Raw genomic sequence first — 27,966 nt, forward strand, 5'->3', positions numbered from 1 at the left:
AGTGAATATATTTCAATCTCTATTATATATATAAAAAATATTAGTCCATATAATAACTAAAAGAATATATAACTAAGATTATTATCTACGTTATGGATTTCAAATTGAACCTAATCTCTCATCTTTTAACCACAAAAGTAAATACAACCTCCCTTCACAATTTTTTGGTCCCACCATTACCCAAATCAAACTTTTTTTTAGGGTTTACTTCCATGGATAGACATACACATGTATGTGCACGTGTGCTTATATAATAGATATTCAATATACTTCCTCTTTTAAGGGTCTTTTTTTGTTTGTGATGTAATTAGTTTAGAGAGAAGTTAGTTCCATCCGAAATAAAAGAAAAGAGTATGCTTTAAGGTTTGGCCAACGAGCTTTTAATTTTGCTAATAATTATCATGTGGTTAAAAGGTAATTATCATTACGGTATTAATAAGTAAGGTTTAAGGCCTAATCGATTAGGGTATAATTATACCTAATCCGGTGGAAGTATAATTACTATATATTTCAATCATATATTCATATTTAGCTTACTATACACACCTACATTTATATATGTGTGTGTGTGTGTGTATATATGTGTATGTACCTATGTATCTCACAGAGAAAATCCGTGTAGGTATATGTAAAGACTGCCATTTGTTAATGGAGTAATTAATTTAACACCCAATAAATCCCAAATTCTTTTTCTTGCATAATTTAGCAAATTTCAAGAACCTATATAGCTTACTATATATATCGATCATACATGTTCCATTCAATAATTAAATTGCACTATATATATATATATATATATAAAACATAAAAGGGAAGGAAAAATTAAATCAAAAGGATGTTACTTATTATTAAATTATATATTTATATGATCAATCAAGAAATGAAATAATATTCTTGCATATAATAAAGAAGAGAGAGTTGTTTGAGGGAATGCAATGGGATTCAATTCTTAATTAAATGTAATGAATAGTGATTGACTTCTAGTTTTGCCAGTATAGTTAAAATTTGAATATATATATATATATATATATATATATATATACCCTTGATTCATGGCATAGGAAAAAAGAAGCTAAAAATTCAAAGATACATATACATATATATATATATATATATATCCAAAACCATGAAGTATCATGCAGTGGGCACAACCAATTATTCGTTGATTATTTTATTTTGTACTGGCTTATTATTTAATGAAAATACATGCATGATATATATATATATGTATATATTTATTAATACCACTTATATATAATGAGTTAGCTAGTATACATGTATATATAGATTTTGATACACACTATCCATGATTATTTAGTTACCATCTCAATTAGCAATTACATTAATTTAATTTACAACAATTTTTTCAGTCAAAGAGAAGAAAATTTTAAATTCTTACATTAAATTATACAATATATATATATATGTGTATTATATGTATATGTATCGTGAGATGAACGCAAATGGGTGGATCGTCCATTGCGAATTTTAATGGATTAATTATTTCCAGTCAAATGCAGAGTTCCAGGTTGGGGAAGTAAAGACGCTGACAACATAAATTAATTTTCAACTAGTAATGGAGATTCCAGAATAGAAGCTTACCAAATTTTTAATTATTTAATTTATTACTTTTCGTGTTGTCTAATTAATTGATTAATTAATTAATTAATTAAATTTATGATTAAAACCAAATATTTAATTCTTCCATCTTGTATATAAATATTATAAAATATCATAGACAAGCATAGAATTCTCCCTCAATATGTTGAAATTTAAACAAAAAAAAAATGACAATTTCTTTCTTGGGTTTCATCTTCAACCTCAAAATCCTAAACATATATATATATATATATATACATACACACACACACACACACTATATATATATATATGTTTAACCATATTAATTATATACGTAGATATTAATAAAAATTCCTATTAGTCGTAGTACATGTTGATTTTATTGGGGTTACACATAATTTTATGTATTTCTCCAAATAATCATGCCTTAAAGTCTTAAATAATTAAGATTAAAACATAAATACATTTTTAACCACATTAAGTGAATTCAAAAAAACATCATACATTTAAAAAAATCAACTACTTTTATATATATATATATATATGAGAGAATTAGAAGATATCATATATCTAATTAGTATGTTTTAAATATATATATATATATATAGCATGATTTTTTAACAAAAATTTAATTCAAAGCAAATTATATTTATAACTTCGATCCAATTTAATTTTACCCACATATCACCCAAAAATTACTCTTAATTTAAAATAATTCAAATAATTTACTTACATGTATATATATCATGATTAATATATTGGACAGACCTATAGTATTGAAAGCTTAATTAATTAATATACATTTATTCATATTGAAAACATAAAGTTATAAGATATTAGCTTGTCATTACTTGCTAATAGATGAAAGGAGAAAGAGATGATTTATAGTAGACGTTTTTGGCTTTCTTGATAACATCATATATTGAATTTCGAAGTACGTTGAAAATAGTAAACTATCTCACTTGCTTTGTCATCTAGCCAAACATACACATATACATACATAAATTTATGTATATAGTGCCATATATCTAGCAAGAACACACTATATATGTATACATGTTAAACCATGCATATTATTAGCAAAAGTTCCACTATTTAATTATATAATATACATATATATATATATATAATTACCCCAACCGTGTATACCATCATATATATATATGTAATAGGTAGGGTAAATCTCAGTGTAAGCTAGAGATGGTAGTGTATCGTATTCACAAATATAATTATATACACATATACACGCACAAACAAAAAACTACATACACATTTTGGTGTTGAGAAACTAATAAAGCAAGTCATAATACCGAAGCAATAATCAAATGAATGGTGCTTGGAGTTGGAAAAAAGGTAATTTAAAAAAGAAGAAAAGAGAGACTGAGAAGGGAAGAAAGCAAGGAAGATATATATGTATATATAGATATATATGTAATTATATATATATATATTATATTAAAGGGTTAAATATGTAGTGAATGTTGTGCACGTCAAGACTAAAAGTGGGATAAAAAAGGAAGGTAGCTGGGAAGAGAGAAAAAACACATTAATGGCAAAGTGAATGGTGGCAGATGACATTGAAGAAGACTGCAATAAAAGGGGACCTGTTTAGTTGGGTAGGTCTGGGTTTTTATAGTGCCTTCAAGTCTTTCTTTTTTTTTTTTTTTCCCCTTTTTTTCTCCCAATTTCATTCTCTTCTGCTTATATACATATACATACAAAAATACCACTACCCAAAACAACCCATCTTCTTCTTCTTCTTCATTACTAACCATATATATATATATAATGTTATATGATTCCAATGCATGTCATCATGATTTTGATGCTGCTATCTCTGTGTATTGATCTTCAGATTTAATAACCCTTCACCCACCTCTCTTCACACAAATTTATAGTTTCAGACTGAGAGAAAAAACAGATTATACCAAGTCATTTTCTTCTTCTTGTTGTTAGGGATTTATATTTATTAATTTCTTTTTTTTTTCTCTAGTAATGGTGAGTTAGTTTTTTCATCTCTCTCTCTCTCTCTCTCTCAGAGCCAGTTTCTATCTTGGCACTGAATGAGAAAATCAATGGATAATTTTACGAGGAAGAAATCAAGATCAACACATCTTCATCAAATTAACCTTTCTCTTTTTTTACCAACTTTAATCCTTCTCTTCCTTCTCCAAAATCCCACTCTTGTTTCCTCTCGAAATTATACCAACTTCAGACCAGTTAGTAGCTTGAGACTCCGCAGGATTCAAAACCACTTAAACAAGATTAACAAGCCCCCTGTCATGACCATTGAGGTACGCACGCCTGTGTTTGTGGTCTGTATATACATACATATATATACAAAATGAGATTTTTGGTTTATACCTGCAGAGCCCAGATGGAGATATAATAGATTGTGTTCATAAAAGAAAACAACCAGCTTTGGATCATCCGCTTTTGAAAAATCACAAGATTCAGGTATTATATCTATACACCTCTCCCTCTTTAACTTTTTTGCTTGTCCTCTTCAGAATTTTCTTTTTCTTTTCAGTTTTTATTTATTTATTTTTTATTTTTCACCATATGGGTTCTCTGCCATCTAACAAGTTTCATCAGAATAATAAAAATTTTCATTTCCACAAAAAAAAAAAAAATAATGCATCTTTAAGCTTCAATCCATTTTTTCCCCTTGTTTAAAAATAACACACGGTTTATGTTTATACACATATATATACATACATACATATAATTGGATGGTGTAACAGAGAGTAGGACCAGAAATGCCAAAAGCACTGAAAGTAAGAAAAGAAAGTTCAGAGAAAAGAAGCAACGAAGGTTTGAAGGGTGCATGGCAAATGTGGCATAGAAACGGGACAAGGTGTCCCAAGGGAACTGTTCCCATACGACGCACCACACTGGAAGATGTGTTGAGATCCAAGTCTTTGTTTGACTTTGGAAAAAAACAACGTAAGACTCCTAATGATCTCACAGCTAGACGTACTGATGCCCCGGATGTAGTCAGCGGTAATGGCCATGAGGTATGTATGTAACATGTCATACATCTTAAACCATCATCATCATCATCATCATTGAATAGTACTCATCCCAAGCCTTTCTTTTTCTCTAATTTTTTACTTATTTTCGATGTTATATTTTTAGTAATATGATGTTCTATTTTCTATTTATTTTACACGAGTTTGAATATTTTTTATTTTTTTAATTAATAAAACCCATTTAAAATTAATTTTAATTAATATATATACACATATATAGAGAAGTATATATATATATATATATATGTATGTATTATATGGTACTGTATAATAAAAGGGCCCATGAACTTAAATTTCAAATTAATAGGATTAATTGCCCCATGTTGCATTGTTTTGTCACATTTAATTTTAGGATTATGAGTGTATCTTCCCATAAAGGGTCCCCACATTATTACTCCCGAAATTCCAAAAAATTAAGGGACTTATACGTGCGTGTGCACGATTATAGCATGCGATCGCCTACACCGGAACATCTCAAGAGGTGTACGGCGCCAAGGCCACGATAAACGTGTGGGACCCCTCAATACAAGTGGTCAACGAGTTCAGTCTGTCTCAGATTTGGATCCTCTCGGGATCATTCGACGGCTCAGATCTCAACAGCATAGAAGCTGGGTGGCAGGTACTTGTTCCATCTCCTGTTCTCTCCTGCACACTATCCAACTTCTCCCGTTATTATTATTATTATTTTTTTTATATTTTCAAACTTTGGTAAAATTAAATTAAAATTAATATTGTAAATTACAAATTACAAGCTATTGGAAATGGTGTCTGTCTACAACGTTATTTAGCTATAATTTTGTATTATATTTTTTATAAATAATTTACATTATAATTAAATGGAGTTATCTAAAGTTTTAATTGTTCTACTAGTCAGGTCAGTCCGGAGCTCTATGGTGATAGCATACCCAGATTGTTCACTTACTGGACAGTAAGATTTAATTAATTTATGAATTCTTTTTTACTATACTAATAAAGTTAAAAAGTATATAAAAATGATTAAAAATTAATATAATGAACGTATATTTAGGATGACCATGTGCTGTATATGACCTCATACCCACGTGTGCTGCTAAATTAAGTCAAATCCCTAATTTGTTTAAGCTCGTCGAATCAAACCTACATGATGCATGAGAAGTTGCCCGTGTTTGACCCATGATGCATGATCGTCAAAGCTCACACACACGTATACATGTATGGTGTATGTATGTTGTAATGATGTCTGATCTGTTGCTGATCGCAGAGTGATTCATATCAAGCTACAGGATGTTACAACCTTCTTTGTTCGGGCTTTGTGCAAACCAACGGCAAGATTGCCATTGGAGCTGCCATTTCACCTGTTTCAACCTACAAAGGCAGCCAGTTTGATATAACCATTCTTATTTGGAAGGTAATTTTATCTAATATTAATTATTAATTTAATTAATTAAGAATAATATTTTACAACATCAATGCACTATTATGTATAATATATTTACGTTCATAATCTCCGTAATTAAATTAATTAGGATCCAAAACTTGGAAATTGGTGGATGGGATTTGGAGGCAATACACTGGTAGGGTACTGGCCAGCAGAACTATTCACACACTTGGCAGACCATGCTACTATGGTGGAATGGGGTGGAGAGGTTGTGAATTCGCGTGCCAATGGTGAGCACACCTCGACACAGATGGGCTCCGGTCATTTTGCTGAAGATGGTTTTGGGAAAGCAAGTTATTTTCGGAACCTCGAGATTGTTGATTCCGATAACAGTTTGAGTTCAGTGAGTGAAGTATCAACTTTAGCTGAGAACACAAATTGCTACAATATTCAAAGTGCTTACAACAATGAATGGGGAACTTATTTCTACTACGGGGGACCTGGGAATAATCCACGGTGCTCTTGAATTAACCAAGATAATCATCTAGACGACGTTATTTGGAAAAATATAAACGTCCATCAAATTCTTTTTGAAAGTGTAATTATAAAATTATTATGTGCTATTTCCTTTCTTGTTTATGCTAGTTTTATATGTTTAATTTTGTTTAAATGCGAGCAAGGAATTTGTATCTTATTAAATAAGACCAACTCCATGTAATGATGTTGCATAAACAGGTATGGAAATAGCAGTATCTCGAGTAGATGTATCAATTTTAGTTGAATGTAACGCAATTTCAGTTCTTTATATTAAGATTTTTATTTGTCTTTTATCGTATTTGATTTACTTATAATTATTTTTGATATAATAAAAACAATGAATTATTATTAAACCACATGATTTTAGATTGGGAGCAATTTCGAGGTAAAAAATAGTCGATCACAACTTTCAATCAAATCCCTCCCTAATCACAACATCAAGTCTAAACTCAATTTAGGCATATTTCCAGCTTGACTCTATTCCAAATGCAACATTAACATTAATGCCAAAATCAACCTTACTTGAGTATTGTGTCGAGACCAAAGTCGACGATGTGCAGTCTCAGCCTCGACCTTAACCTAGGGGTAGTCTTGAGCTAAACTTGTTGATGGCTTGGTCTTAAGCCCCATCACGAATAGGGCATGTAGTTTTAAAGTTAATGTTAGCCTAAGTTTATCCTAGATTGAACCCAATGAAACATAATATTATGAAAAAAAAACTATCTTTATGAGATATGTGTACTAATTTTATTGATATTGACATAGAATATTATTGATTCTAAAAACTCATTAAATTTTTATCATGTAAAGATTAAACATTATGCTCTCTACAAATTCTTTAAAACTTTTTTTCATTATGAATTTCTTTTTTGTATCATTATTGACTTAAATATTAGAGTGTATTATCAAAAGTAATCTTGATAGTAATATTTGTTATCTCAAGTTACTTTCATCATTCATCAACTTTTGAAAATTATTAATTATCTTCAGTCAATCTCTGAATTCATACAGTACTTAGAGATTGATTACAAATTTGATTATATAGGGAGAAATATTCATGGTTTCACTTTACGTTTATGGTTTTTTATGGCACACCTACTTGACTCCTCTCATATATGAAGTTTATGGTTTCTTTTCTTTCCTTTAATTTTCATTATGTGATGCGTTTATTATTTGATGTATAGTTTTAGCTTGACAATCAATAAGGGATCCAAAAAATCCATGACAGAGTATTGCTGCAGTTAGATAAAAGTTTTATTGTATGGTAATCATTCTTCTATTCACCGTTTGTGCAGTTTGCTCAATTCTCTACTCTATAACACAATTGGTCATATGAAGATTTTCATTTTAAATGCATAGTTTTGGGTTAACCATTGGCAAGAGATTAAAAAGATATGTCATGGAGTGACATTGTAATTAAATAGGAATATTATTAATATTCCTGAACAAAGTGACATCTGCCACCAAGTTCTTCACACACAACACCAATCATTTGATCAGTATCTGAACTCCTTGGTTCTTGCAAATCAATTTGTCCTACAACTGACAAGTTATATGCAACCAAATTCTCATATCTTTATGGTCTTCTAATCTATCTTCTTTCCTTACCTATTGCAATACTATATGGTTGTTGTTGATTATGTGTACTATCACTTTCTTAATTAAGATTATGCACTTCATTTCTTAAACTATTGGACTGAACTTCTAATTCTGCTTGTTCTCTAACACTGTGATATGATTTTGCTATCGTTTTTTCCTTCTGACTGTCTAATGAAACAAACTCATTAAATGTCACATCTTTACTGATAATCAATTTTGGATATTTGGGATCACTACACCACAACCTATAGCATTTCGCTCTAGATGCATACCTAAAAAATATGCAATTATTTGCCCTCAGCTCAAGCTTACCATCTATAACATAAGCATAAACAGAACAACCAAATACTCTCAACTTAGAGTAATCAGCATGTGATCCATACTATACCTTAAAAGAAGTTTAACTCTCAGTAGCTGTGGATGAAGATCCATTAACCAAGAAACTAGCAGTATTCACAGCTTCTGCCCAAAATTCCTATCCCACTCCTAAATGAGACATGTTTCGTGCCCTATCACAAAAGGTTTTATTCATGCATTCTGTAATACCATTCTTGTGTGGTGTCTCAACACAAGTACAATGTCTTGTTATACCTTCCATACTGCAAAGTCATCAAAGTCATGATTGTAAAATTCTAACCCATTATCAGTCCCAAGACACTTGATCTTACTTTCTATCTGTTTCTCAATCATGGTCTTCCATATGACAAATGTTGAAAATATCTATTCTTTGATTTCAAAAAATACACTCGTATCTTTCTAGAGCAATCATCAATCAATGTTATAAAATATATGACACCACTCTTTGAGAAAACTCTGTATGGACCACATAAGTCAGAATAAACATAATTCAACTTACTTCTAGTCTTGTGCGTTGTCTTTTTATTGAATTTTACTCTGATTTACTTGTCAAACACACAGTGTTCACAAAAACCCAAAGCTCCTTCTTTACACCCATTCAACAAACTTTGTCTGCTCAAAACAGATAACCCCTTATCACTCATATGACCTAAATGCAGATGCCACAATTGATTCTGATTATTGCCCCTTGATGTTACATCAGCTTCATTTGAAACTATATTTTCCTAAAGAACATACAATCTAGATTCTAAACTGCATTTCATGAGTACCTCGCATCCTTTACGCACTTTAAGGGTACCATTCTCTGCACGATATTTGTAACCCTGAGTTACCAATATAGAAAAAGAAATCAAATTTCTCTTCATTTGAGAAATATGCCAACACTCAATAGTTCTGATGATAAAATCAAACATTCTTAGTATAACCAATCTCAACTACAGATAACAAACTGTCATCTCCCATATGCACAGTACCACTCATCTGCTTATAAATAGTAAACCAATGCTTATGTGGACACGTTGAAATGTGGCTCTAGAATCAAGAATCTAGGAGTTCTTTCTATAATTTGAATTTAGATATAGAACTACCTCAACACTACTATTATCACTATCATCAAAATTATCTATGTCGACTATATTAGCAAACTCTCATGTTATTTTTCTCTCTTCAGCATAGGACAATCTATCTTAAAGTGACCATTCTCCCCACACTCAAAATAATTTTCCTTTTAACCTTTAGATTTTCTCATTTTCTATGTCCTTCCCCTACTTACTAAACTTTGCCCTTCTATTCTATACTCAGTAAAGTTCTTTCGTAACTCTTTCGATTTTAGTGTATTACTAACATCATCTAGTGAAATACTAGCTTTCTCATAAGTAGAGTATCAATAAAAGTCTCATAATAAGATAGTAATGAACATAGAATAATCGATTGATTTTTATTTTTAATCTTAATATTTATGTTATTTAGGCCCATCATTAAAGAATTAAACTCATCAAGGTATTGTTTAATGGGCATACCTTCACTCATTCTGAAATTATACAGCTTTTCTTTAGAAAAAGGTAGTTTATCAACGATTTTACAGAGTACAACTCTTTCAATTTCTTTCACGAAGCTGAAGTTAAAATCTCTTCAGCAATCTCTCGTAGAACATTGTCATTAACACTCATAAAAATCGCACATAGGGTTATATCCTACATACTTGCCTTTTTCGACTCTTTCATACCCTCAGGATATATTTCCTCAATTGTCCCTTACAAACCTTGTAATACTAGAGACGATCTCATTTTAATCTTTCACATACTGAAACTCGTACCACCATCAAACTTCTTTATTTTATACTTTGTGGATGTCATCTCAAATCCCTAAACTGTGCATAAAAAAAACCAAATAGAGAGGAAAAAAACACTGTCAGAAAATAAAAAACACTCACAAGGAGTCACCACTACACAAAGAACCACTGAACGCAACCACTAGAGCACTGCACGAGCCTTCACATGCTATCACGCGCACGACCATCGGAGATGTTACGTGTCGTCATAGGCTGCCACTCATGGCCGTCAAAAAATACTAAAATGCATAGAACTGACTCGATGAATCGCGACACAAATCTAGTGAAAATGTGCCAAAATACTGCCGGGAACACTTCAAATAGAGCCTCGAGCGAATTGAGTGTCGTCGTATTGTTTCGTTTTCTCCGACACGTGTTCTCTCTTTCCAGCTCTAGTTTCATGCACAGACAGCTTCTTTTAACTTCTCTCCATCCGTCTATCGTGCATAGCCACAGCTTCCGTCACATCGCAAGCCTCTTATCTTGTTTCTAGCCCAAATAAAACTGTTTGCGACTCCTTTTTCCTCCTTGCAGATCCGGCAAGCCTCTGGACACCCTTGTCAACCACTACCACCTGCAGACTTTCTGGTTCTAAGCTGCACGTGAGGTCAGTTTTACATCTTCAAAAACCTACCACTCCTCACTGCCTCTGTTTCTTCTTTGTCTGATATGATCTATAATGGGTATTGATCATATCAGATCAGATCTACACACACACACACTCTCTCTCTCTCTCTCTCTCTCTCTCTTTCTCTAACTTAACTCAAACTCGAGCTCTGATACCACTCGTTGAAAAAAATTAATCCCTGAAGCACATACAATCACACCAATGTAAAATTAGAAAGAAAATAACACAAGAATTTTACGTGATTTGACAGTGTGCTTACATCCACGAACAAGACCGATAAGAAAGAATTCCACTATATAATCTGAAAGTATATCACCGATAAGTTAGTAAACCTATTTATAGAGAGATTAACATAGTTTTTCACAAATAAAAACTCTCTAGAATATACATCAAATATTCTCTCAGGATAAATACAAAGAAAACTCAAATAAATTATCATCATAATATAGATAAATATTACAAAAATTCAAGACACATCAACAAAATCCTATCTAAAATAGTAAAAAATTAAAACCATACTAAGTGATCTTAGGACAATTCATTAGAATTAGAATTTATGGAATTTGAAGTTCCTTATTCCAATTGCACATAAAATATATGATCAATTTTTTTTTAGTGATCCAAATGCAATTACATATTCTCTTAAGTTAATTAAACATAGATTCACAAATACATTTAATTAAACTGTTATATTTGCTAAAATGTAACATAGATATGTAACTTAATCCAATACAACTTCTTCCATAACAAGCTCAACGAGAAATTTCATTATCGCCAAGGATTGTTCTTTGACCAAGAATATTATATGCATGTACCACTATACTTAATAATAATTTAATTTTTAAAATAAATTTATATATTTATTAATTATATACACATATAACAACATAATATAATAAAAATAATTTTGAAATGAATAGATAAATGGAAGTAAATACTTATTCGAACTTATAATTTTTTATAAAAAAAATAATTTATTAACTAATTTAGCTAATTAGGAAACTATAAGTTTATTAATAAATGTACAAAACAACTTAAAAAAATTAATATTGTAGACCAGCTCTTAGTTTACATGATCATTACAATTCCATCTATTTATATCGATAAATAAGCACCATTAGCTTTTGGGACCCTGCAGCTTATTTAATGAATAGTTAAGAAAACTGATTGTTTTGGTGTTGTGTATGGGAGCTGGACAATTCACAGCAAAATGTGATATTCATTCATTTTCATCTTGGTTAAAGGGAGGATACATTTATAGAGCTATTTGGCTCTCAAGAGACAGAAAACAAAGACAACACAAGGGACAACAGATTGCAAAAAACAACGCAGAACAAGCAGGAGGTACAAGCAGCTTTAACGGTTTTCAGAGAGAGACGATTTGGCTATAAGCTGGAGGACGATTGCATTCCAGTTGTCAGCCATGCGTATTTATTTGCAGTCTGTGGGATGAGTTGGCATGCTGATTGGAAGCACCCCTTGTTTCAAAGAGAGGAAGGTGGGTTATTCACATTTCAATTGATGGTCAAAGGCGAATTGAAAGCTAAGCAGTGGTAATTCTAAAGATTCCCCGGGGGAAAAATAGAGATGTCTCCTACATTACCCATAATATGTGGAAGTATCGACGTAATTTCGTAGAGTTGACACACTTGTCTTCCAAGAATGGTTGTTGCCAGTAATTCTTGTTATCAACATTCCCCCTCAAACTTATCAAGGGAAGCGGTTGATGAACTAGTCCAAGTTTTTTCCTAAAATACTTGATATGTGTTTGTGATAAGGCCTTGGTGAAGCAATCAACGGTCTAATCACATGAGGGAGCGTATCTAATGTCCAGAGCTCCTTTTTTCACTTGGTCGTGAACAAAATGAACGTCCACTTCAATATGTTTAGTTCATGAATGGAAAACAGGATTGCCTGTAAGAGCCGTGGCACTCATATTATCACAGCAAGCTATCGGAGTTTGTGGAGAAGTTACATTTATCTCTTTAAGTAGGGACTCCAGCCAGATGATTTCACAGGCAAGAAGAGTCAGAGTCCTGTATTCAGATTTCGCACTTGACCTTGACACAACATTTTACTTCTTAAAACCCCAAGAGATCAAAGTTTCTCTAAGATAAATGCAATAACCTGAAGTCGAGCGTCGATCATCCTTTGAACAGGCCCATTCGGCATCCGAATACCCAACAATATTTAGTCTGTCACTGGGTTTGATATGGAGACCGACATCAGTCGTTCTTTTTAGGTATGGGAGAACTATTTTTAAAGCTTTCATGTGAAGAACAGTTAGTTTTTGCATGAATTGGCTAAGTTTGTATATTTGGCCTTGTGTGAGTTAAATATTGAGGGGGCCCTATTGTTTTTCGATAGGGAGCTGAATTTTTCAATTCTTCCCCTTCTCCAGTGGATAAGTTGTTGCTAAGAACAGCTGGTGTTGGACAAGCTTTAGCAGAGAACATGTTGCTTATTTTGAGGAGTTCTTCGATATATTTTGTTTGGGTGAGAAAGAGACAAGTGTCATCACGTGTTACTTCAATGCTGAGGAAAAGATGGATGTCTCCAAGATCTTTGAGTGCAAATGAGTTGTGAAGTCGGTTGATGACATTTTGCATCATTTCTGGTTGATTCCCTATAACTTTTATGTCATCAACATAGACTAGGATGAAGATTTGAGTTGTCCCTGCGAGGAAGAAAAAGAGAGATGTATCTGCTTGTGAGTTTCCGAAGCCCTATTTGAGCAGTGAGGATTTGAGCTTGTCAAACCACGCTCTTGGAGCTTGCTTGAGACCATAGAGCGCTTTATTGAGTTGACAAACTTGGTTGGGGTGTTTGGGATCTTCGAAGCCTTCAGTTTGTTTCATAAACACCGTCTTTTTTAATTCTCCATTCAGGAAGACATTGTTTACATCCAGCTGTTTGATATTCCACCAGTTTGTTATGGCTAACACTAGGATCACTCGAAGTGTTGATGCTTTAATTACTGGGCTAAAAGTTGGATGGAAGTCTATTCCAGGTATTTGATGAAAACCCTTTACCACCAATCTGGCTTTGCACTGTTGGAAACTTCTATCGGCATTGGTCTTGATTTTGTAAACCCATTTATTGCCAACTAGATTCATTTTAGGTTGATGAGGAACCAGCTTCCATGTTTGATTATTCTTGAGAGCAGATAGTTCTTCTTCCATGGCTGACTTCCAGTGAGGAATTCTGATTGCTTCAGCGATGGAAGTAGGTATTGTAAGGTCTCTTACCATCACTGCTTTGAATAGTTGGTAGTCTTGTGGCATGTTTCTTGGTTTAAAGATCCCTACTTGAGCTTTGGTCATCATCTGTTGTCTTGGTGCTTCTATTAGTGTATTTTCAGCTTCTATTCTCTCTTTTTCTTGTTTTGATGGTGTTATGCTTTGCTTGGGAGAGGACACTGGTTCTTCATCTCTTGGTGAGTGTTACAGTGAGGACTCTGCCATAGGAGAGGAAGCTGGTGCTAGAGTTTCTTTAACGACTTGTCTACTTCGACTTTCTGGGATAAGAGGTGTAGGATTGGAAGATATATTCAGCAAGAAGGCAGTGTGATTGTAGCAACAGTTTCGAGTTGGTGTGTTTTTACGAAGCCATGGTGATAGGGGAATTCTAGTTCATTGAAGACGTTTCTGGAAACATATACTTTGCTGGTGGGACTGAGACATTTGTATCCCTTGTGCAAAGAACTGTATCCAAGAAAAACATATTTTGTTGAGTGGAAAGAGAGTTTGTGGTTTTGATTTGGTCGTAGGCAAGGAAAATAGGCACACCCAAAGGTTTTCAGCTGTTTGTAGTTAGGCTTTTTGTGGTAAAGTTTTTCTAGTGGTGAAGACTGATTTAAGGTAGGTATCGGCATTCTATTAATAAGGAATACAGCTGTTTCAAAGGCATCAAGCCAGTATTTCAATTGCACACCTGACTTGGTAAGAAGAGTGAGATCGATTTCGGTTATATGCTGATGTTTCCTTTCAGCACGTTTGTTTTGAGCTGAAGAGTAGGGACATGAGTATTTGATTTTAATCCCATTATTTTGGAGAGTCTAGGTTAGGCCAGTGAATTCTCCTCCCATGTCTGATTGAAGATAGTTTATTTTCTTTCCAAACTGAGTTTCTATTTGGTGTTTGAACAGAGTAAAAGCTTGAAGGACTTTTGATTTCTGTTTTAGTGGATAAAGCCAAGTGAACCGATTGTAATCATCATTGAAAATTACATAGTACCTATGGCTAGAGAGAGAAGGGAGAGCAGATGGTCCCCAGACATCGGTATCAATAATTTCGAAGGGGGCTTTTGCATTTGATAAAGATAGAAAGTAAGGAAGAAGATGAGACTTGCCCAGTTGACATACATCACAAAATATGTTTTTATTAAATTTAAATGATTCATTACATGTTTTCAAGATGACAGATAAGGTTTTTGAAGATGGGTATCCTAATCTTCTAAGCCATATCAAGATTCTTGATTAAGGGGTTTGATTATGTTTGCTAGTGAAGAAGGCTTGACAGTATGGATGAAAAGGAGGAGTTGGTCTTGATGAGCCCAAGCAATATAAGCCATCTTTAAGCTTCCCTAGCAGTAGCACTTTGCCTGTAGCTTTGTCTTTCACAAAATAGGAAGATGAGTTAAAGGTAACTTCAACATTGTTAGAGGAGGTAAGTTGAAAAATACTCAGTAAGTTTTTATTGATTTTGGTACATGCAGGACTTTGTTTAAGGTTAGTTTTCTGTTTTTGGGAGTGTGAATGTTTATCTTACCAACGTGTTTGATGGGTATTTTCTCACTATTTCCAATCATGAGACTTTCACTTCCTTCATATTGTTGTTTGGACTGCAGTATGTTTGCATCTCCTGTTACATGATTGTTAGCACCACTGTCAACATACCAAAGTGGATCTTCAAGGGTGTCTTCAGGAGTTGCTGAAAAGGTTGAACTTTGATATGCCTTTGGAGAGTTTTCTAGGATGGTTTCCATGTAGCTATTGTCATATCGGTAATAACAGTAAGCAGCAGTGTGGCCAATTTTGCCACACACCTGGCAGATTGGTCTGGAGTTACCACTGACCCTTGCTCCTCTTTTATTGTTGTGGCGACCTCCTCTGTTAAAAGAGCTATTGCATCCTCCTCCTCTATTAATTGATTGAGAGGATAAGTTTAGATGAGTTATATTATTTTCGATGCTAGAGAAATGCGCTGAGGGACGTCCGAGGTTTAGAGTGATTGTGGTTAAGTTGAGTTGTTCTAGCTGTCTTTTATAGTTGAGCAGTCAAGATTACAGTTAGACCTAGCTTATGTTTTCTTTCTCTGTGATTTGACACACGAGTGGGTTGTATTCAGAGGAATCTAAACCAATAAGAACTTGTGAGGTGAGATCTTCCAGAGTAATAGGATGTCCTGCTAGGGCAAGGTTATCAACAATTTTTTTGATGGATTTGAGGTATTCTTCCATCTTCAGGTTGCCCTTTTGCATTTTAACAAATTTTCTTTTGTGGTAGATTATATTTGCTCGTGTTTTAACTGCGAAAAGATCGCGGATTCCTTCACAGAGGAGTTTTGATGTTGAGTGTCCCATCAGTTCGGAGGCTATGTTGGTATCAATTGAGCTGTAAAGCCAACGCAGCAGCATCTGATCTTGTGCAAACCAATCTTTGAATTCCGAATTTACTACAATTTCAACTTCAACACTTCTTTCTATGGTTCTTTGTGTACTTAGGTGGGTTTGATTTGGCACCAGTGAGGTAACCTTTAAGTTTGTTTCCTCTTATGATTGGGAGTACCAAGTTTTTCCAGAGGCAATAGTTGTCATGATTGAGTTTCAGAGTACACACTGAGCTCATTGAGCTGCTAGATAGAGTTTGAACTCTTTGAGGTATTAGGTTGAAGGTTGAGGAGTTGCTGTTCTCTCTTGCCAGTATGCCCGACTCTGATACCAAGTTAAGAAAACTGATTATTTTGGTGTTGTGTATGGGAGCTGGACAATTCATAGCAAAATGTGGTATTCATTCATTTTCTTCTTGGTTAAAGGGAGGATACATTTATAGAGCTCTTTGGCTCTTAACAGACAGAAAACAAAAACAACACAAGGGACAACAGATTGCCAAAAACAACGCAGAACAAGCAAGAGGTACAAGCAGCTTTAACAGTTTTCAGTGAGGGACGATTTGGCTATAAGCTGGAGGACAATTGCATTCTAGTTGTGGGATGAGTTGGCATGCTGACTAGAACTTCCCGCTAATCTGGACAAGTTGGCACACTTGTCTTCCAAGAACGGCTATTGCCAGTTGTTCGTGTTCTCAACAATTTAATGAGTAAGAATATTCAAACATAATCCTCTTGACAATGTTCAAACTAGTCGAGCAAGTCATCTTCTTCCAAAAGCTGTGGGGACATAGCCATTAAAGCATCTTTAGAATTTCTACATTCAAGCAAGGACAGTCAATTAAAGATGGAAATCAATTTTCTCTTATTTAAACAAATCTATACATATATATATATATATATATCACAGATTTCATCATCTTCAGCCTTTAGTAACAATCATGTCTTCATTTCATTTTCTTTTTCTTTTCTGCTCAAATGCCAGTCTCTTCATGCTGCTGATACTCTGAAACAAGGCCAACATCTTGGAGACTAGGAGCAGCTGGTTGCCGCCGGCGGAATCTTCCGGCTAGGATTCTTCACTCCTGATAAAACATCTCTTGAACTTGGATCTTCAGGCCCAAGATATTTAGGAATCTGGTATGACAAACTACCAATTTACTCACTCTGGGTAGCCAACCCTAAGAACCCAGTTCCTGATTCTTCTGCTACTTTAACCATTGACAAGAATGGCCTGTTAAAGATTTCCCACGTTGGAGGATCACCATTTATACTCAACTCGGATCAGGTAACGACGACTATGAAGAAGGCTACGAGTTTTTCGAATAACATAACAACTACCCTTCTGGATTATGGAAACTTTGTGGTGAGAAAAGTTGGTCCTGGTGGAAGTCCAGGTAAAATTTTATGGCAAAGCTTTGATTACCCAACAAACATGCTTCTTCCTGGAATGAAACTCGGCATGAATCTAAAAACAGGACATGAAACTTACTTAACTTCATGGCTGAATGAAAAAAACCCAGAACCCGGAGCTTTCACCCTCAACTGGGACTGGGCAAATGTGAACCAATTACAGGTCTGGCGCCGTGATAATTTTTACTGGACCAGCGGAGTCTGGAAAAATAACACTTCAGATTTGCACCTGGAAATTTCCAAGAAATATATAGATTATGAATTCACTTTCGTTGCTAATGGGAATGAAAGCTACTTCTCATATTCTGTCAAGAACAAATCTGTTCTTTCCAGATGGGAGCTGGATACATGGGGACGAATCACAGTGTTCAATCTAGTGAAAATCAATGAATCTGATACCTATTTTTTTGAAACTTCAAGTCCTTGCAGCACAGATTTGCATAACCAGTCTGCAGTGTGTATTAAAGAAGAGGGTTTGGGGGGATGCAGGAAGGAGACAGAATTCTTCGTGCCGCGCAGAGGGTATATGGATACGATGGGGGAATATGTAACAACCCCGGAAAAATTTAATATTGAAAAGGCATATATATAGATAAATAATCTGAATTTGCGGAAGCGTATTAAACATTGCAATTAACATCCCTTACACAATACCAAAACGTGTTCAACAAATGAGGGAATAAACTAATTAAAATAAATACTCGAAAGTAAGAACTACAATTATAACTATGGGATCTTTAGCCGTCCCCTTCGCCGTCTTCCTGCGGAACGGGCTCGGGAACCACGTCTTCCTGATCTGAAATGGTTAAGTAATGAGTGAGCTACACTAGCCCAGTAAAGACATCACTCTACCTCCCTGCCACAGGAGTAAGGGTGGGTAGAAAACAAAAACGACAAATTGAGCATAATTTGTAATAAACCCATTTATTCATAAAAACGTTTATTTTCCATCTACCTGGGTGAGATCCATAAAATAATACACAAGCAACACATTATCATCATCACGTTATCACATAGACTTTATAATACAACATTTATCACGCGTTTGTATTTCAATCTTTAAACAGCATAATTCCTCTTTACCAGCCTACTAGTATCCATGGGGGTCCATAGGGGTCCCGCTACCCGTGAACCCTTAACATTTATAACCTGATTCCAGGGCTGTTCCCATACCCCGTCCGGTATGGGCGCCAAAACCATGAACCTCAATACCCCGTCCGGTATGAGGGTGAAACGAGCCGTCCCCATACCCCGTCCGGTATGAGAGACCACGTTCCCGGTAGGGTTCCCTACGGACCCGGTCCGTCCACCATCTCCCAGGATACCTAGTCAGGCTGTCCACATTATCCGTTTGCCAATTCACGTAACCTTTTATCCCTTTTTCTTTAGTCACCATCATCAAGTCACACACAAATATGCAAACTAGTAGTTCATGCCAACAAGACAACACACAACATCGGGTTCTCAGTCATTCAGTCCATAATCAATGAAACAGTGATACATGCATACGAAACTATGAAATAAAAACATCAGACATCATACTGCATTTAAAACTGTAAAATAGAACAACAATAACTGACCGACAAATACACTAGATTTGGACTCCATTAGCAACCTTAAACAATTTCGCACAGCTATTGATTCATGAAATACCATTTTGTCATTTATTGCACTTTAATACCGTGATAGAAAATAGGGTGAGGAATCCTTACTTGTTTTCAGAATCCGAAATAGGCTTTTCCGAGCGCCTGCGGGTTATCTCTAAATTTCCTGAATTTTTTTCCGAAAAACTGAAACACGCTACCGGTACCTGCACGTGTCCCAAAAATCTCAGAATCAGACCTAGGGCCCCTTTCGGCCAATATCACAATTCCGGCACGGCGGCTCCGGCGATAACGCCGCAGCTTGCAGCGGCAATTCGCCTCGGGTTGGCCGTTTTCGACCGAATTCGGCCACACTTACATCAGTCCCTGCGATAAAACAACGCTAGGGCCCTCGGGTGGCCAAAAAATTATGAAAAATCGAAGCTTACGGGCGACGATTCTCTCGGGTGCGGCGGCTTTCTGACGTGGTTCATGTTTTGGTGATTTGGCTCCGATCAACATGTAGAGAAAAGAATGGTGATCACGGTAATATAAAAATTGTATCAAACGGAGGCCGGGAAAGGCCTCATCGGAGGCAAAAATCGAGGATGGGCGCAGCGGCGCCGCTGGATTTCGGCCGTGTTTTATCATTATTAATATTTTTATATTCACAAAAATTAATTTAAATTAAATTAAATAAAAAAAATAAAATAGAAAAAATTATTTTGGGTGTTACAGAATATTACTCAAATTCAAGCTTGGCTTTAAGTGATTGTCAGGAGAGGTGCTGGAAAAATTGCTCGTGTGTTGCGTATAAAAGTTTTACCGACGGTTCCGCCTGCCAGTTTTGGGGAGGAAGAGCAAAATTTGTTGAACAAGAAAGCTTGGAAGAGTTTGTTTATGTTCTTGATTCTCAGAAAAAATGAACTGGGTGCAATCTAGTTAATTAGCTACTTAATTATATATGTGTATTTCTCTAATGTTTTATTTGGAGAATTAAAAATTTGAAGGTAATATATATTTATATGTGTGTGTGTATATCTATTATTTTTACTTACTAAGAGAGAATGAGCTGAATAAAGTAAGACAGATATATATATATATATATATATATATATAGACAAAAAAAATCTGAACTATTTTTGGTCAAATTTAAAACCAAAATCTACTTTTTTTACTATTATGTTTAAATAGAAAAATTATAATAATTTTAAAAAATAAAATCCTAATAAAAATCTGTACTTTGAATTTTAAAAAATTATTTTCATTAAGTAATTTTTATTTTTTAACTGAAAATAATTGAAATAATTATTTTTATTAAATATTAAATAATTTTTATATAAAATACTTTTAGTAATTATTATTTTAAGAACAATTTTAATAAAAATTATAATAAGTTTAGAAAATAAAACTTTATTTTATTAAAAATTACATTTAAAATTTTAAAATTATTTTCAGTAAATAATTTTTATTTTTAAAGTGAAATTTCTTTATATAATTATTTTGATTAAATATTAAATAATTTTTAATTAAAATTACTTTTATTAATTATTATTTTAAGAGTATTGTCTAAAATCAGCGGCTCAAAACGCTCAACGAAAGAGAAAGTGAGAGAGTTAGAGCGGCGAGGCGAGGCAGTTCACAGTTCACGCTTGCTTTGGTTCGCAAGAAGAAAAAGAGTGAAGTGGTGAAATCGTTGTCGGGATAGAGAAGATAAGAGAATGAAAGAGACGGAGATGGAGACGGAGTTGGTAACACCAGGAGAAGTGTTGGGCAAAGCAACGGAGCTCAAAGCAGGCAAGGGCGCGTACATGGCGACCCACAATAACACCGTCTATGCTTCGCTCACTGGTCTCCGTCGCATCCTATCTCCTTCGCCTGACTCCCCAGACCAGGTTTACCCTTCGCTCTCGCGCGCCCTGTTCTTAATTTAGCTTTTGGTTGCTACTCTTTCAAAAGGAGATACTAAGATTTTAGGCTCTTTTGATGAGGACTTGCTGTTTGTTTATTGGGTTTGAAGGTATTGTTCGAGTAGTTTTATCTTTTAGGTTGTTTGTTGATTAGTTGAAATTTCTGGGTTAAGTTAGTTGTTTGGTTTCCGGGAAAAAAATATAGGGAAGCGAAAGAAAGAAATATAGAGAAAAGCTCAAAACTTTTATCTGTTACATTTTCTTTCTAGAGTTTTAAAACTTTTAACTCTGGTTTTGGTATTGCATTTTGTTGAGAATGAAGTATAGGCTTTTCTGGCTGTCTTAGGCGATTGTTAATTTTGGATTTCTTGGGTCTAGCTCTTTGGTTTCTTTGAAAACTTAGGACTGGGAATTAGTAAAAGTATTCCTTGCCTGTTCTACTTCTTATATTTAGTTAATTGAGCATTGTTTGGAAGCTAGTTTTGTTACAAAGGAGCCTCTTTTCTTTCTGACTGATACTGTAAGTTTGTTGAAAATTAAATCCGTATGTATGGTGTGGTTCTCTAAATTTTTTATGATAGTGAGTTCAATTACTTACAGAGACCAACTGTTGAAGTAACTGGTCATAAAGCCCATGGTCCTGTGCCAGAGCCTGGTTCTGTTGTAATAGCGCGGGTAAGTTTGTCCTTCTCTTCATTATTGGTTTTTCATGTTCTCATACGGAAAGCATATGGATCACAAGGCATAAATAGTTGGAGAACAAATAGTGTGTTCAACTTGGTAAACTTGTGATCTTTTACCACTTTGCTATAACTGATGGTATGGCATTCTTCCCATTTTGACAAGATGCACTCTCATCTACTTTTGGTATCATTTTCTGGTTTTGCAATTCATGTCATAAGTTATAATTCTATCAGATTTAAAGAATTGAGTTTGTTCATTGTTTTTCTATTTAAGAAATTGTATTTTCACATTCTGTTGGAATTTCTCTAGATACTTATGAAGTTGTTGCTTTTAATATATCCTCCTGTTCAGTTCGATGAATGTTCTATATCACATTTGACTACTGAACTCTTCTGAAGGCTGTTATGTCTATCTCTTGTCACCTTCTCTGTATTTTGTGATAGGTCACAAGAGTCATGGCTCGGATGGCTTCTGCTGATATAATGTGTGTTGGTCCCAAGTCAGTGCGAGAAAAATTCACAGGCATAATTAGGTATTTGATGTTCCTTTTGATTATCGAGTCATGGCTCGGATGGCTTCTGCTGATATAATGTGTGTTGGTCCCAAGTCAGTGTGAGAAAAATTCACAGGCATAATTAGGTATTTGATGTTCCTTTTGATTATCGAGGAAGGATAGTGATACATTTATCATGAGCGTATAGTATTTCATACAATGAAGTAGAATCATGGTAAGAGGCACTTGCAGTTTCGGTACCTGTTTTAAAGTAAGAATAAGAGTTGTTTTGATAGTCTAGCAGGGAACTGAACAAACACTTTTTGCCCTGGTGAAGGAGAAATCTTGGGGTCTGTTGCAAGCAAAAACTGACCACCAGTAGAATTGTTGCTCACCTTTGCGAGAAAGTTTTTTTCCGTTCCCTCCAAAATCTTCGAAGAAGCTTCTTATCCATTTCGTTCCTCAAGACTCTAAAGTTCTCTAACAGCCACTATGCTCCCTCTTTACCAGGAAGATTCTGAATCTTTTCTATCTGGTGAATTCTTTAATTCCAAGATTAAAGAAGTTACCTCCTTCCTCAATTGACACCTTAAAGGATTTGGCATCTGGGTACTGGAAAAATATAATTGACGCAAAAGTTAACTGGAAGAAGACCTTCAATTAGGACACCATGTTTTGCCACCAGAAATAGAACTGGCTAGTTTGGAAAACCTATCTACAACTAGAGGGATGGAATCATGACCTCTAAGTTTCCTATGCAAACCTAGATCAAACTCTGTGCTTAAATCTTTCAATTGTTCATGTGGCACATGTAAGGGAGTTAAAGAGCATTGTTTTATTTCTTAGCTGCAGCTAGCGAAAGCATGTGATAATGGTAGATCCTAGCAAATTCCTTTTAATGTATAGTAGATCAAACATCCCTCCACCAAGGCAACAGTTTATACCTAGCAAAGTGACTTGCTAGATCACCCAGATGCATATCCCATCTCTTTTTTAAGAGGGAAAAGAAGATAACATATATTAACAAGGCACCTAGATGTTTCCACTTAAAGTTCCACAAGCCAGTCAGAATTTCAATGAGGTTCCTCCAAGTCATCATTAGAAGAAAGAAGATGATCCTTGAGCAAAAAAAAAAAAAGCGTTTTGTAACCATAAACTAACTGTTCTAAAAGGGAAAACTAAGTCTTCAAAAGTTTTGTTTTTCTTTCTTTTTATTTTTAAAAAATTGTTTTTGTTTTTCTTTCATTGAAAAAATGTTTTTCGTTTTCTTTTTATTTCAATCCACCATCTAGTTTCTCCTTGATAACTTAAATATATTTTATTCTCTCATGTTGTATAGAGTTGTGAACAATACTAATTGCTGATTTATTATCACAATAGAGTCTCATAAGTCCATCTTACTGAATTTTCAAGTCTTCCAAAATTATCTTCTCGTAGGATTTCATATGCCTTTTGGGTCATAGCTTTAAATTCTGACTCAACACACGAATGCATATGTATGCAAAAATAGATCCTAAGCTGTTCATCTGTTACATGTTCAAGCCTAAAATTGCATGAAAATAAAGTAACTACTGGAAGTAAAAACATGGATGCTAACAAGAGCAAGATAACATATGAATACGTCTTATTGGGGGTTGATAGATGGGGCGTTAGGTGGTGACTTCATGCCCACTATGTAATAGGCGCGCCCCCCTCATGGAGAAAATTCAACCATGAAGAACGCTTCAAAACAAAGGTTAGCACAGAAGTATAGAAAAGTTAACAGAATAAAATTTGTTTTTGAAATAAACTCACCCTCAAGGTGTTTCGTAATTCCACTCGCCATCTTTTGGGTTGTGTGCAGAGAAAACAATAGGAGAGTTTTTGAAAGGGTAGAAGAGGGTATTGATAAAATTTGAGAGAGATGGTTTCAAATCCCCAGTTTTTTGGTTATGAATCAACTGTTGTACTACATGGAGAATTTAAGAGAACTAATTGATATCCTTGCTGACTTGTAAATAATTTTGTACATGGGTTTTACACACCTTTGATGTCTGTACTAAATGATACATGTTACATTTGTTATTCAAAAAAAAAAAAAAGAAAAAGGTGTTTCACAACTCCATAGTTTTCTGATTGCAGCATTTGGTTCAGTGCATAAGTGATGCCAAGGCTTCTTCTTAATCTTCAGGATGACATTAAGTCCCCCTTTATTGATCCTGGGGCAGCTAGAGGCAATATACATAACATGCATATATGCAACATATGTAGCTAAATGTATATAATACATATATGGGTATTATCTAAATATAATTTGGCATACATAACTAAGTATATATAAATAGACACAGACTGACGCATGCATGGTTATAGAGAATAAAACTATAAAATATTTGTATACCAGTCACAGTTTTATTCTCTATGTTTTGGTTTGAAATGGCATAAAAAGAACCTTTTTTTCCTGCAATTTCTGTTTCCCTCATGGTACACAGTACCCATCTTATCATATTAAACTATCTTCATGGATCCATAAAACTTGGAAAGTGTGCGTTGTTTGTTGTCTTACTTTCTTTTGCATGTAATGCTTACAGAGTCATTCTAATAAAGACCTGATTAAATTATTCTGTCATTGTGTTGCCGGATCTGTTTGAAGTTCCCATTGAACTATTCTCGATTCGATATTCATACATTTAACTAGTTCTATTAATTAAATAAGCATTTTCAGAGAACTACGAAAATTCAAAACATCTCTGATCTTTCAGGCAGCAAGATGTTAGAGCAACAGAGATTGACAAAGTGGATATGCATCTGTCATTTCGTCCGGGTGACATTGTCAGAGCTGTAGTGGTATCCTTGATGCTTGAAGTGTCTCTTCTACCATTCCAATATTAATATTCTTTGTTCAAATGGTAGGTGGAAAAGTTTAGATATTCATCCAAAATTATAATTCCTAAATGCCAAAGATTTGACTTCAAGACACTTAAAATTTGCCTGCCTTAAAAGGCTTGGCCATGAAGATTAACCCTACCCAAAATTTTTTTAACTCCCTTTTTCATTTATGTTTATTTTCTTCTGTAGCAGGTTATATTGATTTTAAAATTATAACTTGCTTAAATCAGTTGGTGTTTACTTAAGACTTGAAGCTAAGAAATATTTGTACAAGCATCCACAACATTGTTATAGTTGAGAATATTGACTGGATATACAAGAGCTAGAGCAGATGTAGTTACTGGACTCCTCATGGTTAATTGTTTTCAATGAAGTGGTCGAGTAGCACAATACTCTCGATATTTTTTTTTTTTTTTGAAATAAACAATACTCTCGATAAACTCCTATCGAGAGTATCAGGGGAAAAGGTGGTTACTGCTGAATATTGATGTGAGATTGGAATCATTGTTTTAATTTAGTTCTAGGGAAAGGGAGAAGTCAAAGGCTTATCAGGGAGATAATAAAGGGCTTTTGGATCAGTAAACTCGTGTATGGGGATTACCTGCTGTACTGCAACAATCGATACCCAATATGTAGTCTGAAGTACGCAGCAATAAGAAATTTCTTTACATGCAGTCTGAACTAGTCAAATTATTAAAATCATGCTTGTTGTTGTGGAAGTTTTTTTGCTAAATGTTTGTTTCCCTTCTGAATATTGTTCTGGAATTTCAGTTTTCTTGGTAAGGCAGGAGGAGGTTGTATTGACATTTAAACTTTCTTTTTGATTGGTGACATTTAAATGACTTATTACAAAGAGTCTACCTTAACCAATTATTTTTCTAAGTTGTCTCTTGGAGATGCACGGGCTTATTATCTATCAACTGCAAAGAATGAACTGGGGGTTGTCTCTGCAGAAAGTGCGGCAGGTAAGATTGTCATAAACAAATGGTTTAAAATTTATCATGAAATCAACTCTCTAGACTTGTTGAATTAAACCAGCTCCGAATATAATTTGAACCTTCCTTTTGCATTTTCTTGTTCAAATTAGTGTGTTAGAGTGCTTATGTCCTCTGGTTCTAGTTATTTCAGGTAACTATTTATTTGATTTATTCTACTGCATTACAGTAGGGAAATCTGAGCATTAGTCAACTGCTGTTGGTAGAATTGTCTGATAGTGTAAAGTTTATTTAAATTCTTTTAACATAGTCAACCTAAGCCTGGACTAGAGAATTAAATGCTTACAGAAAAGAAAAAAGGACTAGCAACTATTTGAACCATGATAAGCCAGACATTTCTTATTAATGTAGTTTGATATGATTATTTAGTTTGGGGACACCTTGTCCTCATAACTAACTAAGATTATGATGAATAATCACATTCATCATTGTGGAAATCATCTCTCCTCATGATCCAAGTGCTCTGGCCATCAGTTTTCTCAAGACAATGAGGTTCTTGAGATGATTACTACCATTATGCCTGTTCTGCGTTTGAACATAAATCTGAAATTTTATAAAAACTGCTTAAGTGAGGATGTCAACGCTATTAGAACTTTTTACAATATCCATGATCTTGAACTGAGTGAGAAGTTCATGAAACATCGATGAAATCATTTATCCATTACTTAAAAAGAGCCTTTTACCATTAATGTTTCCGCTTACTTGGCATGTTGATTATCTTGTTGGAGATTCATGCTCGGTGAACTTAATGCGTTGGTGGTTTGTTGCAGGTGCAACGATGGTTCCTATAAGTTGGACAGAGATGCAGTGTCCACTGTCAGGGCAAATTGAGCAAAGAAAAGTTGCAAAGGTTGGAGCTTGACAAAAGAAACAAGCTAAGTTGTGGAAGATTACCTCCAGACTTTTTCACCTGAAGGTGTAACCATAAATCTTTTAGGCTGAGAAGAAACTGAAAGGATTTTTGTTTGGTAGGACCATCACGAGTATCTTCGAACACGAGAAATTTGTATACTTATTTCTTTTGTAGGATTAAACATAGAAACTATAAAGAGAAAGGGAGGGTGGGGGAGTTGAAACTCAGGCAATGATTGACTTATCTTCATTCATATTGTTCTTAGTTACATGACATATATATATATATTCATATACGTTTTTCAAATATTTATTTCAAAAATAAGTTTATAATCAAACAACATAATGTTAGATATTATTGATTTTGTTCCATTAGCAAGCCTCTGAAGCCAAACACAGAATATGGAAAAAGAATTCAAAATGGTTACTTGTTATTGTAAGGAGAAAAATATTCTTTTGTTTTTTATTTTCAGATTAATGGGGTCATACATATATACATATATTCATAAAAGCATATATGTGATGTTTATAGTTCTTTTGGTTAACGTTTAAAAGTTTTTAACTTTTACCATATTTATTGTAAATTACCTTGCATGCTTGTACATATAGATTTAAAATATTTTTACATAGCAAACTT

At 34.2% G+C, this 27,966-nt stretch overlaps 3 protein-coding genes across 4 annotated transcripts; all 3 read left to right on the top strand.

Annotated features, from left to right (window-relative positions):
- The first annotated feature begins 3,132 nt into the window (after nt 1-3,132).
- LOC110814974 (carboxyl-terminal peptidase (DUF239)) lies at nt 3,133-6,798 on the top strand. 2 transcript variants are annotated; one of them, XM_022042572.2, is made up of 7 exons: nt 3,140-3,875; nt 3,952-4,038; nt 4,326-4,598; nt 5,062-5,232; nt 5,488-5,541; nt 5,854-6,000; nt 6,119-6,798. In XM_022042572.2, the coding sequence occupies exons 1-7, from the start codon at nt 3,645-3,647 to the stop codon at nt 6,494-6,496; spliced, it is 1,341 nt and encodes a 446-aa protein (XP_021898264.2). In that variant the 5' UTR covers nt 3,140-3,644; the 3' UTR covers nt 6,497-6,798. The 2 variants fall into 2 exon arrangements, with proteins under 2 accessions (XP_088078870.1, XP_021898264.2); XM_088222744.1 differs by lacking the exon at nt 5,488-5,541 and having other exon boundaries at nt 3,133-3,875.
- A 9,691-nt stretch (nt 6,799-16,489) lies between these two features.
- Nucleotides 16,490-21,235, top strand: LOC148253586 (G-type lectin S-receptor-like serine/threonine-protein kinase CES101). Its single transcript, XM_088223408.1, has 6 exons — nt 16,490-16,538; nt 16,647-16,671; nt 16,810-16,888; nt 16,995-17,129; nt 17,568-18,491; nt 21,107-21,235. The coding sequence occupies exons 1-6, from the start codon at nt 16,490-16,492 to the stop codon at nt 21,233-21,235; spliced, it is 1,341 nt and encodes a 446-aa protein (XP_088079534.1).
- On the top strand, nt 21,105-27,583 carry LOC110824923 (Nucleic acid-binding, OB-fold-like protein). Its single transcript, XM_088223235.1, has 6 exons — nt 21,105-21,422; nt 22,038-22,112; nt 22,565-22,653; nt 25,356-25,440; nt 26,366-26,447; nt 27,248-27,583. Exons 1-6 carry the CDS (start codon nt 21,249-21,251, stop codon nt 27,337-27,339), a joined length of 597 nt encoding a protein of 198 aa, XP_088079361.1. The 5' UTR covers nt 21,105-21,248; the 3' UTR covers nt 27,340-27,583.
- The last annotated feature ends 383 nt before the right edge of the window (nt 27,584-27,966 follow it).

The sequence above is a fragment of the Carica papaya genome, chromosome 6 (genome assembly GCF_054855325.1).
Source record: "Carica papaya isolate Zhongbai chromosome 6, ASM5485532v1, whole genome shotgun sequence".
NCBI lineage: Eukaryota > Viridiplantae > Streptophyta > Magnoliopsida > Brassicales > Caricaceae > Carica > Carica papaya.